This window comes from Cebus imitator, unplaced genomic scaffold (assembly GCF_001604975.1).
Source record: "Cebus imitator isolate Cc_AM_T3 unplaced genomic scaffold, Cebus_imitator-1.0 Scaffold197, whole genome shotgun sequence".
Taxonomy (NCBI): domain Eukaryota; kingdom Metazoa; phylum Chordata; class Mammalia; order Primates; family Cebidae; genus Cebus; species Cebus imitator.
This window is the reverse complement of record NW_016107512.1, coordinates 2,968,448-2,980,137: the sequence shown is the minus strand read 5'-3', so window position 1 is coordinate 2,980,137 and position 11,690 is coordinate 2,968,448. Positions and strand designations below refer to the sequence as shown.

General features: G+C 47.8%; 1 protein-coding gene across 1 annotated transcript in view; it reads right to left on the bottom strand.

Moving 5' to 3' along the window:
* The window catches only part of HSP90AB1 (heat shock protein 90 alpha family class B member 1), a 7,477-nt gene extending 2,503 nt beyond the window's left edge, over positions 1-4,974 (bottom strand). The window contains exons 1-7 of the mRNA XM_017547233.2: positions 4,863-4,974; positions 2,718-2,864; positions 1,611-1,817; positions 1,349-1,508; positions 1,046-1,179; positions 604-912; positions 2-166 (exon numbers count right to left, since the gene is read on the bottom strand). Coding sequence (XP_017402722.1) covers positions 2-166; positions 604-912; positions 1,046-1,179; positions 1,349-1,508; positions 1,611-1,817; positions 2,718-2,864; positions 4,863-4,898 — 1,158 coding nt within the window. The 5' untranslated portion in view covers positions 4,899-4,974. The remainder of the gene's footprint in view (position 1; positions 167-603; positions 913-1,045; positions 1,180-1,348; positions 1,509-1,610; positions 1,818-2,717; positions 2,865-4,862) is intronic.
* Positions 4,975-11,690: the final 6,716 nt, after the last annotated feature.

Genomic DNA, 11,690 nt, shown 5'->3' with positions numbered 1-11,690 from the left:
TGAGATACTCTGGTATCAACTCATCACAGCTGTCCATGATGAATACACGACGGACATAGAGTTTGATGTTGTTCTTTTTCTTCTTGTTCTCAAAAAGGTCAAAGGGAGCCCGACGAGGAATGAACAGCAATGCCCTGAATTCCAACTGACCTTCTACAGAAAAGTGCTGAAAGAATCCAAACATAAGCAAGTAGTAGTATATTTTCAAGGAGTGCCTTTAGCTGCAACAAATTATCTAAAAGTGGAACAATGATCCTAAGCCTGAAGGACAGAGCACACACAACAGGCAGCTCTCCAGAAAACCAAGCCTTAATGCCTTCAGTGATCTAGAGGTGCACTAGCAGTGTAGAGAAAAAAAGTCCCTTCCGATCAGAACCCTGGATGTGTAAGGCTGCCACAGACATTACCAAGATTACCATCAGAAGAGAAAGTGAGGTCATTAGGAAGGATGGCTCCTCCCTCTGACAGGGTAATCAATGAAATCACATGGCTGTCAACATGTTATTAGGTGGACAAGTTCCATGTGTCTATTACCTGCCAAAACACCACCTACCCACTCCTCTCCATATTTGTATGTTGAGCCAATGTGCAAGGGCTTCTCACCTTGACTGCCAAGTGGTCTTCCCAGTCATTGGTGAGGCTTTTGTAGAATTCTCCATACTCCTCTTGAGTGATGTCATCAGGGTTTCTAGTCCAAATAGGCTTGGTCTTGTTTAGTTCTTCCTGATCAATGTATTTCTCTTTGATCTTCTTAGTTTTCTTCTTCTTATCCTTACCACTATCATCCTCCTCATCTGAACCCACATCTTCAATCTTCGGTTTTTCTTCATCATCTTTATCTTCCTCTTCTTTCTCACCTTTCTCTTCCTCTGCCTCATCATCACTAATTTCCTTCTCTCGTTCCTTCTCCAACTAAGTAACAAAAACAGAAGTTAGCCTTGAGTACTAACCATAACAGGGAAAGCAAAAGCCAGGGACCATGATGACTCCAGAACAGGAAACACCCTGCATGTTAAGTGTAAAAGGTTTAAAAGTCCACACTCACATAAAGGGTGATAGGATAGCCTATGAACTGAGAGTGCTTCTTCACTACTTCTTTGACCCGCCTTTCTTCTAAGTACTCTGTCTGATCTTCTTTAAGGTGGAGGATCACTTTGGTACCCCTGCCAATGGGCTCACCTAGGGAAGAGTCAATCACAAGGCATGTAACAGGGTTCAAGTCAAAAAAAATATGTATTAGCAGAACTGCTATAATTTGAACTGCTTTACAAACAGGATGCTAAAAATTTCTGCCACTTCACAAGCCCAGAAAACTCCAGCCCAGCTAACTTGTAACAGGAGAGCTTACCATGGTCAGCACGCACAGTGAAGGAACCTCCAGCAGAAGACTCCCAGGCATACTGTTCATCATCGTTGTGCTTTGTGATCACAACCACTTTCTCTGCCACCAGGTAGGCAGAATAAAAGCCAACACCAAATTGCCCAATCATGGAGATGTCTGCACCAGCCTACCAACAAGTTATTTAAAGTCAAACACAAGTTTTAAAAAAGCAACAAACCAAAGAACACTGACAAATATGAATGGTGTGTGCCTACAAAACTGCACATACCTGAAGAGCCTCCATGAATGCTTTAGTACCAGACTTGGCAATGGTTCCCAAATTATTTATGAGATCTGCTTTGGTCATGCCAATTCCTGTGTCTACCAAAGTCAAGGTACGTTCCTGAGGGTTGGGGATGATGTCAATTTTCAGCTCTTTACCACTGTCCAACTTGGAAGGGTCTGTCAGGCTCTCATAGCGAATCTTGTCCAATGCCTGAAAATACAAATAAGAATTTGCTTTTGCTTTCTCTTTAAGACAGGCTCTGGCTCTGTCGCCCAAGCTACAGTGCAATGTTAAGGATCGCTGTAGCCTTGACCTCCCAGGCTCAAACCATCCTCCCATGTAGCTGGGACTACAGGCACATGTGACCATGCCCAACTAATATTTAATATTTTGCAGAAACAAGGTCTTGTTATGTTGCCCTCGAACTCCTAGGCTCAAGTGATTCTCATGCCTTGGCATTACAGGTGTGGAGCCAACAGCTTGACCAATATTTTTTTTTTTTTTTTTTTTTTTTTTTTTTTTTTTTTTTTTTTTTTTTTTTTTTTTTTTTTTTGAGACAAGAGTTTGGCTCCTGTTGCCCAGGCTGGAGTGCAGTGGCGCGATCTCAGCTTACTGCAACCTCTGCCTCCTGGGATCAGGTTCAAGTGATTCTCCTGCCTCAGCCTCCCCAGTAGCTGGGATTACAGGTGCTTGCCACCATGCCCAGCTAATTTTTTGTTGTTGTATTTTTAAAGACAGGGTTTCACCATGTTGGCCAAGCTGGTCTTGAACTCCAGGCTGGTCATGATCCACCTCCCAAAATAGTGGGATTACAGGCCTGAGCCACTGCGCCCACTTTTGTTTTCTTCTTCAAAGAAAATCTTGGTGTATTTCTCTCAGACTCAATCTGATTGCCCCTTATCTTGAGGCTTTAGAACCATAGTTAGTTACATTAGCCCACTTATCCTGGACATAGTCCCTTTCAACTTCAAAATGGCCAGAGTAAGACAAATCTTTTTGGAATAGTTGCAGGTTTACCCCTTCAACAGTAGTCCCCAACAAAGGCCAAACTACTCCTTTCCCTTCTTCCAGAATGTTAAATATATCAAATGTGAAAACCAAAGCACTTACATCAGAAGCATTAGAGATCAACTCTCGAAGGAAAATCTCCTTGTTGGAATAGAAAGTATTGATGATGAGAGACATGAGTTGGGCAATTTCTGCCTGAAAGGCGAAAGTCTCCACCTCCTCCTCTCCATGGTGCACTTCCTCAGGCATCTAAAATAAAAATAGTAATTAATTACAAAAGACTATGAAGGCCCCATATATAAAAATCCTGAAGGTCATCTCAGTTGTTAGGACCTTAGAACGTGAGTTGACTGGTGGTTTAAGCTGACTACTATCCCTTCCCAAGAGATGGAAAAAGCATTCTCTTAAAAGATCTCAGGCTACACACTGAGTGGGAAATCAATTCAGAAGTTAAAAGAAAATAAGCTACAATGTTCTTCAACCAAATGTCACAGAACCCAGCTACTTAGAGTGGTGGCCAACAGGCTCAGCGTCACCTGGTAGTATGGCAGAAACTCATAATCCTGGTCCAATCCAGGTATCTCGAGATCCCTGGCAATCCTTACGCAAATTTAAATGTGAAAATCACTACCTACGGTTCTTTATTTGGGGGAGGTCAAAGTGACTAGTTTAAGATAAAAATGGCACTAACTTTAAACCAGTCCCCCTGAGGTGTCTTCCTAAAATCAGCCTAAGGGGCCGGACTGCTGCCCCACACGGCAAAGAGAAATAATCTGAGATCCGTAGGCCACCAGCCTAAGGGGCAATTAAATCCAGCCAAAAAATCGAAAAACCAAAAGCTCAACCACGACCCCTTTACAGCACAGAATTACAGTACAGCACCAAACCCAACACAAGAAAGACAGTGGCCATAGCCACCTGGCCGACCCTCGCCACTGCTGGACGTGCGTCGGCAGGGGCCACGGGAGGAGGGGGCGTCGCCCTGCACCCTCCCTTCGCCCCAGCATCCGGGCACCGGGGCGGGGCGCCAAAGCTTCCAGAACAATCTCAGCTCTCAAGGAGGGGCGGAGGAAGGAGCCCAAGAATATTCCAGAGCCTGCCCCCTCCCCACCCCTCCTCCACGGGGACTACAAAAAAAATCTGGAAGGAGGAAACATGGGAGCTGGAGGCCGAAAGCGCTTCTCCTTCACCGTGAACCCTCACAGAAACAAAGCACTGAAGGCTTTTGACGCGGCCGTTAAGAGAGATGGTGAAGCCAGTCCCGCAGGACCATGCTGAGTCACCCCGTGCGAGCACCCCCGCCACCCTGCGGTCCTCCCCCTCCGGCACCCTGTAGCCGCGTCCGGAAGTGGAGAAGCAAGAATGGCAGCGTCCTGGGCCGCGCGGCCACCACGTGCAGCTGCCCGCCGCCCACTCCCCCAGCCCCTCAGCCCACCTCGCCACGGCGCTAGCCGCCGAGAAAAAATCCCACCGACCAAGCACACAAGGGAAAACTGAGCAAAGCTCAAGAGCCCTCACCTACTACCAACCTCACCCTGTAAAAATCCAGAGCGCTATCCACAGCCCACCCCGACATCTGGGCTTCCTAAAAACAGAAAAAAAAAACCCAGCAAGACCAAAGAACAGTAAAGGGAAAGAAGCCTGACGGAGACCTTGGCCTTACCTTGAAAAGAAAAGGCTCACAGGTATTAGAAAGCAAGCTGGGCTGGCTGTCCAACACGCACGCCACACAGCAGCAGCGCCGGAGTGACTCGAGAGAGCTATTTCACGCCCCAGGTCGCCCTATATAAGGCGAAGCACAGCACAGCCGCCCTCCCCCGGATCCCTCCGCCTTAAAGGAGTATGCTTTTCAACCCCGCACCTGCCGCGACTAGCCCACCTTGACGTCATGGTCTGAAATAAGGACAGGGTGGGGAAGAACCCTAGCAGCGGGTCCACTCACACGTTTGCTTGTGACCACAGCCCCCATATCTGCACGTCTAGGACATGACCCGATCCAGAGTGAGGATGAGGAGTGCTCATTTGACAAACCAGTGTCTCTACGGGCGAGGAACCCACTGCCCTCCCTGAAAACCTGTAGGGCAGGCGTCCCCACACCCTAAGGGTGGGGCTGGAGTGGGGGGAACACCTAAAAAGAGCGGAGGCGGCTAATCAACCCGACCGCCGCTCCCAGACGCAATCTTCTTCCTAGAATCTGCCCCACACATTTCGCATCCCGGGAGAAACAATTGGAATTCGGGACCCAACCTTGGGCAGCCCCAGATCCGACTCTCCCAGGAGCATAGGAAGGGCGGAGGGTTAGCGACGGTGGGTAAGTCAGCGTTGAGAGAGGGCGCCGGCCGGGTCTGGCGGGGACTTTTTGCCGGCACGCGGCGGAAGGCGCGGCGGCGGCAGCGGCGGCACTGCGGCCTTTCCAGCAGTTTCCAGGCCTGTCTCGGCGGTCCGGCCCCTGCCCGCCCCCTCCCCGCGAAGCTCCGCCTCTCCGGCTGCAGCCGGGCCGGAGCAGGGTCTTTGCCGCGACTCCGCCCAGTGTCCGGCTCTGACCGGTCTGACGTACTAGCCCGATCCTCGGGGGTGGGTTGGAGTGTTGGGAAGGGATCGGCCTACTACTCCTTCCCCCAGTCAATCACACAACGCCCGGCCACCTGGGGCGCCTCTGCGGGCGTCCACTTCTGCAGACTGAGATTGGAAACAGAGTCGCTACCGAAGGGACCCCCTCTATGCCCTGCGGCCGCCACGTACACGGAACACGGGGACATGCACCCTCCCTACGCAGGCACGTCAAGCCCTTTCTCAACCTGGTTTGCTTTTTTTCCGCCCACTTCCCTCCTGCAGCTATTTGGACTTGGGAAGGTGGGGAGTCTTTAGGAACCACTGCAGGGCAGCCAGAGCTCTTGGAGGCCGCGTGACGACGCCGGCCAGAGAGCGGCTGGCCAAGTTGTGCCCCTTCAGCCTTGGTGTCAGAGCCGCTAGGCCTTGCCCCTGGCTAGTGAGATGCGGACCGCCATGTCTGGCCTGGCTCAGCCCTTTTGCCTGCCTTCCAGATGGCAAGCTGCCCTTGCCTTTCCAAGGTCTCATTCAAAAGCCTGCTGGACCCACAGCCCCTCCAGGAGAGAATAACCACTCCCTGCTCTGTGCCTTGTAGACGTCCATCTACTCCCCTTCCTGGCCCACCCCTGGGATGCCTGAGAAGGGTTTTGTCCACGACCACCCACCAGCCCTGTTGTTTCCCATCTACATTCCTTAACAAGCTTTGAATACCAAAAAACAAAGGCGGTCCCATGCATTCCTCTTCATTGTCCCCGTCCACTGTCCACTTCGCCGTGCCCGCCATCACCACCCCGATTTTATATCCTTTCTCCCTTTCTTTATGGTCTGCAAAAAGCCTATGGCTGGGAGACGTCTATAAGAAGGGGCGTTGGAGGCTCTGTTCCTGACCAAAACCACAAACTGGAGGGAGTGTGATCCCTTAACATGCCGTCTCCTTCTTTTATTTATTATTATTATTTTTTTTTGAGACGGAGTTTCGGTCTTGTTACCTAGGCTGGAGTGCAATGGCGCGATCTTGGCTCACCGCAACCTCCGCCTCCTGGGCTCAGGCAATTCTCCTGCCTCAGCCTCCTGAGTAGCTGGGATTACAGGCACGCGCCACCATGCCCAGCTCATTTTTTTGTATTTTTAGTAGAGACGGGGTTTCACCATGTTGACCAGGATGGTCTCGATCTCTTGACCTTGTGATCCACCCGCCTCGGCCTCCCGTCTCCTTCTAAGCAGAGGGGCCTAGCTCATTAAAAATCTGCTCGCCAGTTTACAGAGCATTCACAAAATTTCACTGTCCTGTGAGCAGATGAAAGTCAGTGTGCACATTCTATCAACAGGAAAATGGCTTCAGTGACTCCCAGGGTCCCTCTTCTCAGAGCCCTTGCTGCACTAGCTCCCTTACTGCTCCACAAATGGAGCAGGGATGTGATCTCACTCTTAGGACCTAAATCCAAAGCAGGAATCACTCCTGTGGTTGGGCTTCCAGAGCTGGATCCTTTCAGTGTCAAGACTCAGCGGCTTCCTGAAGACTTTCTAAATTGGAAAATCTCAAATCTTATACCAGCATGTAAATTCCACTTTCTCAGCTGGGCACAGTGCCTCATGCCTGTGATCTCAGCACTTTGTGAGGGCGAGGTGGGTGGATCACCTGAGGTCAGGAGTTTGAGACCAGCCTGGCCAACATGGTGAAACCTCGTCTCAACTAAAAATACAAAAATTAGCTAGATGTAGTGGTGGGCACCTATAACCCCAGCTACGTGGGAGGCTGAGGCAGGAAAATCGCTTGAACCCAGGAGGCAGAGGTTGCAGTGAGCCAAGACCATGCCACTGAGGTGGCTCACGCCTATAATTCCAGCACTTTGGGAGGCCGAGGCAGGCGGACCACGAGGTCAGGAGTTCAAGACCAGCCTGGCCAATAGGGTGAAACCCCGTCTCTACTAAATATACAAAAATTAGCCAGGAATGGTGGTGCACACTGGTAGTCCCAGCTACTAGGGAGGCTTAGGCAGAAGAATCACTTGAACCCAGGACGCAGAAGTTGCAGTGAGCCAAGATCGCGCCACTTGCACTCCAGTCTGGACCACAGAGCGAGACTCTGCCTCAAAAAAAAAAAAAAGAAAAAGAAAAGAAATTCCACTTTCTCTTCCAGGAAGCCTTTCAGGAGACTACCTACCTGTGTCCAGAAGCTCCATCCTTTTCCGCTCATTGACACTCACTAATCTCCATTGTGTGGCGATCGTGGGGATGCAGAGATTCATACATAGGACTGGGAGCCCTCAGCCCATGGGGGACTGCAGCAGGCCAAGTATGAACCGTAGGAGGATGGGAGAAGCAGCAGAGGCCCTCAGCTCAGCCTGGGGAAGGGAGCAGTCTTAGGACCATGGCTAGCTTGGCCATGACGTGAAAAGCATGGAAAGGCACAGAGCCCCATTAGAGGAACCGTAGCTCAGGAACCCAAAAGGGAAGCACAAGGAGTTGAAAGTAGCCCTGCAGATAGGGGTTAGGTCACAGAGGGCAGCAAATGCCACTGGTAAGATGTTCTGACCTCAAAGGTGCGAGAAGTGAAGGCTGTACAAGATAGGCATAAAACTCTATCTTCTGAAGCCTTATTCCCAGCAGCACTTGGGACCACTGATGTTCCCAAGATCCCTGGTATTCCTCCATGAAACCTCCTAGGCCCAGCCCAGCCTTCTGTTGTTGAAGGGTGGCCAGCTAAAGCAGGGATTAACAACTCAAGGCCTGCAGCTGGTGGGCCTGCTGCTTGTTTGTGAATGCCCTGTGGGCCAAGAGTGGTTTTTACACTTTATAATGGTTGAAACAAAAAAATGGAAAGATATTATTTTAACATGGGAAAGCTATATGAAATTTGAGTTTCTGTTTTCATGAAGTTTTTTGTTTTTGTTTTTGAGATGGAGTCTGGCTCTTGTCGTCCAGGCTGGAGTGTGGTGGCACGATCTCAGCTCACTGCAACCTCCACCCCCGAGTTCAAGCGATTCTCCTGTCTGAGCCCCCCAAGTAGCTGGGATTACAGGTGCCTGCCACCGCTCCTGACTAATTTTTGTATTTTTAGTAGAGATGGTGTTTCACCATGTTGACCAGGCTGGTCTCCAGCTCCTGAGCTCAGGTGATCTGCCTGCTTCAGCCTTCCAAATTGCTGTGATTACAGGCGTGAGCCAGTGCCTGGCCAATTTTAATGAAATTTTATTGAAACAGCCCTCGTCTTTGACTGCTTCTGTGCCATAAGGTCAAAATCGATAGTTGTGACGGAGACCATAATGCTTGCAACCCCTAAAACATTCACTCTCTTGCCTTTTACAGGAAACGTTTGCAGACTGTAAGCTATTTTAAAGCTCAGTAAAGTCTTGCAGGGAGTACAGAGACTCAGCCTGGACACAGTATGGGGTTCATGGAGGCCACTGAGGGGAGTTAGATAAAGCTCAGTGGACAAATAAAACTACTGAGGGCCAGAGGACACCAGGGATATGAGCATGGAGAGTAGCTGTGGACCCTGAACCCCTAGAACAAGCAGCCTCTTAAGCTCGGTGCCTGCCAGGTGTGTCCCGCTACTTTCTGGGTCTTCCCAGTTCCATGAGGCTTAGATCTGAATTCCTGAGGGAATCCCCTGAACTGACACCCTCCAGTACTAGTGAGTCTGACATTCAGATGCACTGGACAGTTGGGCAGGTCTGCACAGCCCGCGTGGACTCCACCTCTTTACCTCCATTTTCACATTTCCACTAAGACACAAGAGAAGTCTCTTGTACAACTTTTGGTCACTGTATTGTTAGTATTGTTATTTTTTTGATACCATAGAAAATGGTAATTTTTGTTCATTTTCTGTTTCCCAGAGTTCAAAAAGCAATTGAGCAATTGAATTTTTTTTTTTTTTTTTTTTTTTTTTTGAGACGGAGTTTCACTCATGTTACCCAGGCTGGAGTGCAATGGCGCGATCTCGGCTCACCGCAACCTCCGTCTCCTGGGTTCAGGCAATTCTCCTGCCTCAGCCTCCTGAGTAGCTGGGATTACAGGCACGCTCCACCATGCCCAGCTAATTTTTTGTAGTTTTAGTAGAGACGGGGTTTCACCATGTTGACCAGGATGGTCTCGATCTCTTGACCTTGTGATCCACCCGCCTCGGCCTCCCAAAGTGCTGGGATTACAGGCTTGAGCCACCGCGCCCGGCTGAATTTTTGTTTATTGATCTAGCAAGTTGGTAAGCTACCTTATTAATTTTTAATTTGTCTGTAAATGTTTTGGTGTTTTATAGGTACAACCATATCATCTGAAAACAATGACAATCTGGTTTCTCCTTTTCTGATTCTTGCATCTCTTATTTCTTGTTTTAATGCATCTCTTATTTCTTGTTCAGCTAGGATCGCATAACAATGATGAAATAGTGATTTTAGGCATCCCTGTCTGATTCCTGATCAGAAAATGAAAGCTACTAACACTTCACCATTGTACTTTTTTTTTTTAAGACAGGGTTGCTCTGTCACAGAGGCCGACTTACCTTGGTGCAATCATAGCTCACCACAGCTTCAACCTCCCAGACTCAGGCGATCCCCCCATTTCAACCCCGCAAGTAGCTGGGGCCACTATGCCTGGCTAATTTTTTTATTTTGTAGAGATGGGGCCTCCCTCTGTTGCCCAGGCTGGTCTCAAACTCCTGGGCTCAAGTGATCCTCCCTCCACGGCCCCCCAAAGTGCTGGGATTACAGGCATGAGCCACTCTTACCTAGCTGAGCATATTTACTCTCTCTATTCCTAACTTGCTGCAAAGTTTAATGTGAATAGGTGTCAAGTTATTTTTTGTTTCTATTGAGAATATTTTTTTTAATTCCCTTCATCTGTTTATATGGTTAATTTATAAATAGACTTTCTAATATTAGACTGAAATGGTCTGTTTCTTTAAAGTCTGTTGTTTTCCATATGGAAATATTTAAGAACTCAATTTCTAAAATAGTTTTCTATCTCTCCCTGAGTCAATTTTGCTTAATAATTTTTCTGAATAGTTCTTGAAAGTTTTACACATTATGGGCGTACTGTTTTCTCTTAGTATGTTTCTTTTAAATTATCATTGTTTGAGACAGGGTCTCTGTCTGTCACCCAGGCTGTAGTGAAGTGGAGTTAACATGGTTCACTGCAGCCTCCACCTCCTAGGCTCAAGTGATCCCCCCATCTCAGCCTCCCAAGTAGGTGGGACCACAGGCGCTCACCACCATGCCCAGCTAATGTTTAAAATTATTTGTAGAGACAGACTCTTGTGCTGTTGCCCAGGCTTGTCTCAAACTCCTGGGCTCAAACAATCCTCCTGGCTTGGCCTCCCAAAGTGCTGGGATTACAGGTGTGAGCCACCATGTCCAGCCTCTTACTATTTTTTCAATTTCTCTTCTATCTAGAGTATGTCTTCTGCCAGTCGCAGCGGCTCATGCCTTTAATCCCAGCACTTTGGGAGGCAGAAGCAGTCAGATCACACGGCCAGGAGTTTGAGACTAGCCTGGCCAACATGGAGAAACCCTAACTCTACTAAAAATACAAAACTTAGCTAGGTGTGGAGGTGGGCACCTATAATCCCAGCTACTCGGGAGGCTGAGGAAGGAGAATCACTTGAGTCCGGGAGGTGGAGGTTTCAGTGAGCGGAGATCGCGCCACTGCACTCCAGCCTGGGTGACAGAGTGAGACTCGGTTCCAAATAAATAAACAAAATTTTAAAATAAAGTGTGTCTTCTTTTTCATTTCTAAAATTGTTTTTTTACGTCTTATCTTTTTTCTTGTGCAATTTCACCAAAGGTTTGCCTATCTTATTTATATTTATCTTTATATATCTGTTTTCAGCATCTTTAATTTCTGCTTAATTGTTTTGTTGTTGTTGTTGTTTTTGTTTTGAGACAGAGTCTCGATCTGTCACCCAGGCTGGAGTGTAGTGGCGCAATCTCGGCTCACTGCAACCTCTGCTTCCTGGGTTCAAGCGATTCTCCTGCCTCAGCCTCCCGAGTAGCTGGAACTACAGGTGTGCACACCACCATGCCCAGCTAATTTTTTTGTATTTTTAGTAGAGATGAGATTTCACCATGTTGGCCAGGGTGGTCTGGAACTCCTAACTTCAAGTCATCCAGCTGCCTCAGCCTCCCAAACTACTGGGAGTATAAGTGTGAGCCACCACATTTGGCCTAGTTCTGTTGGTCTTGTTCTATTTTCTTAACTTCAGTACTTAACACATTAATTTCAGCCTTTCTGTTTTTCCAACATAAGGATTTAAGGCTACAAATTTCTCCTCAAGTACTATGTTTACTATATTCCACAAATTTCAATATATTACAAATCTCAAATAATATTCAATGTTTTTATTACAAGTCAACTTTAAGGACTTTTCTGATTTCTTATGGTATCTTCTTTGACCAATTTAAAAGTATTTTATGTTTTCAATTTTTTTGTATACCCTTTAATTATGTTGTAGACGTACAATGTGGTGTGTATGTTACTGGCTCTTTTGTATTTGAGACTTCTGTCTTCTTTTTTTTTTTGTTTTTTTTT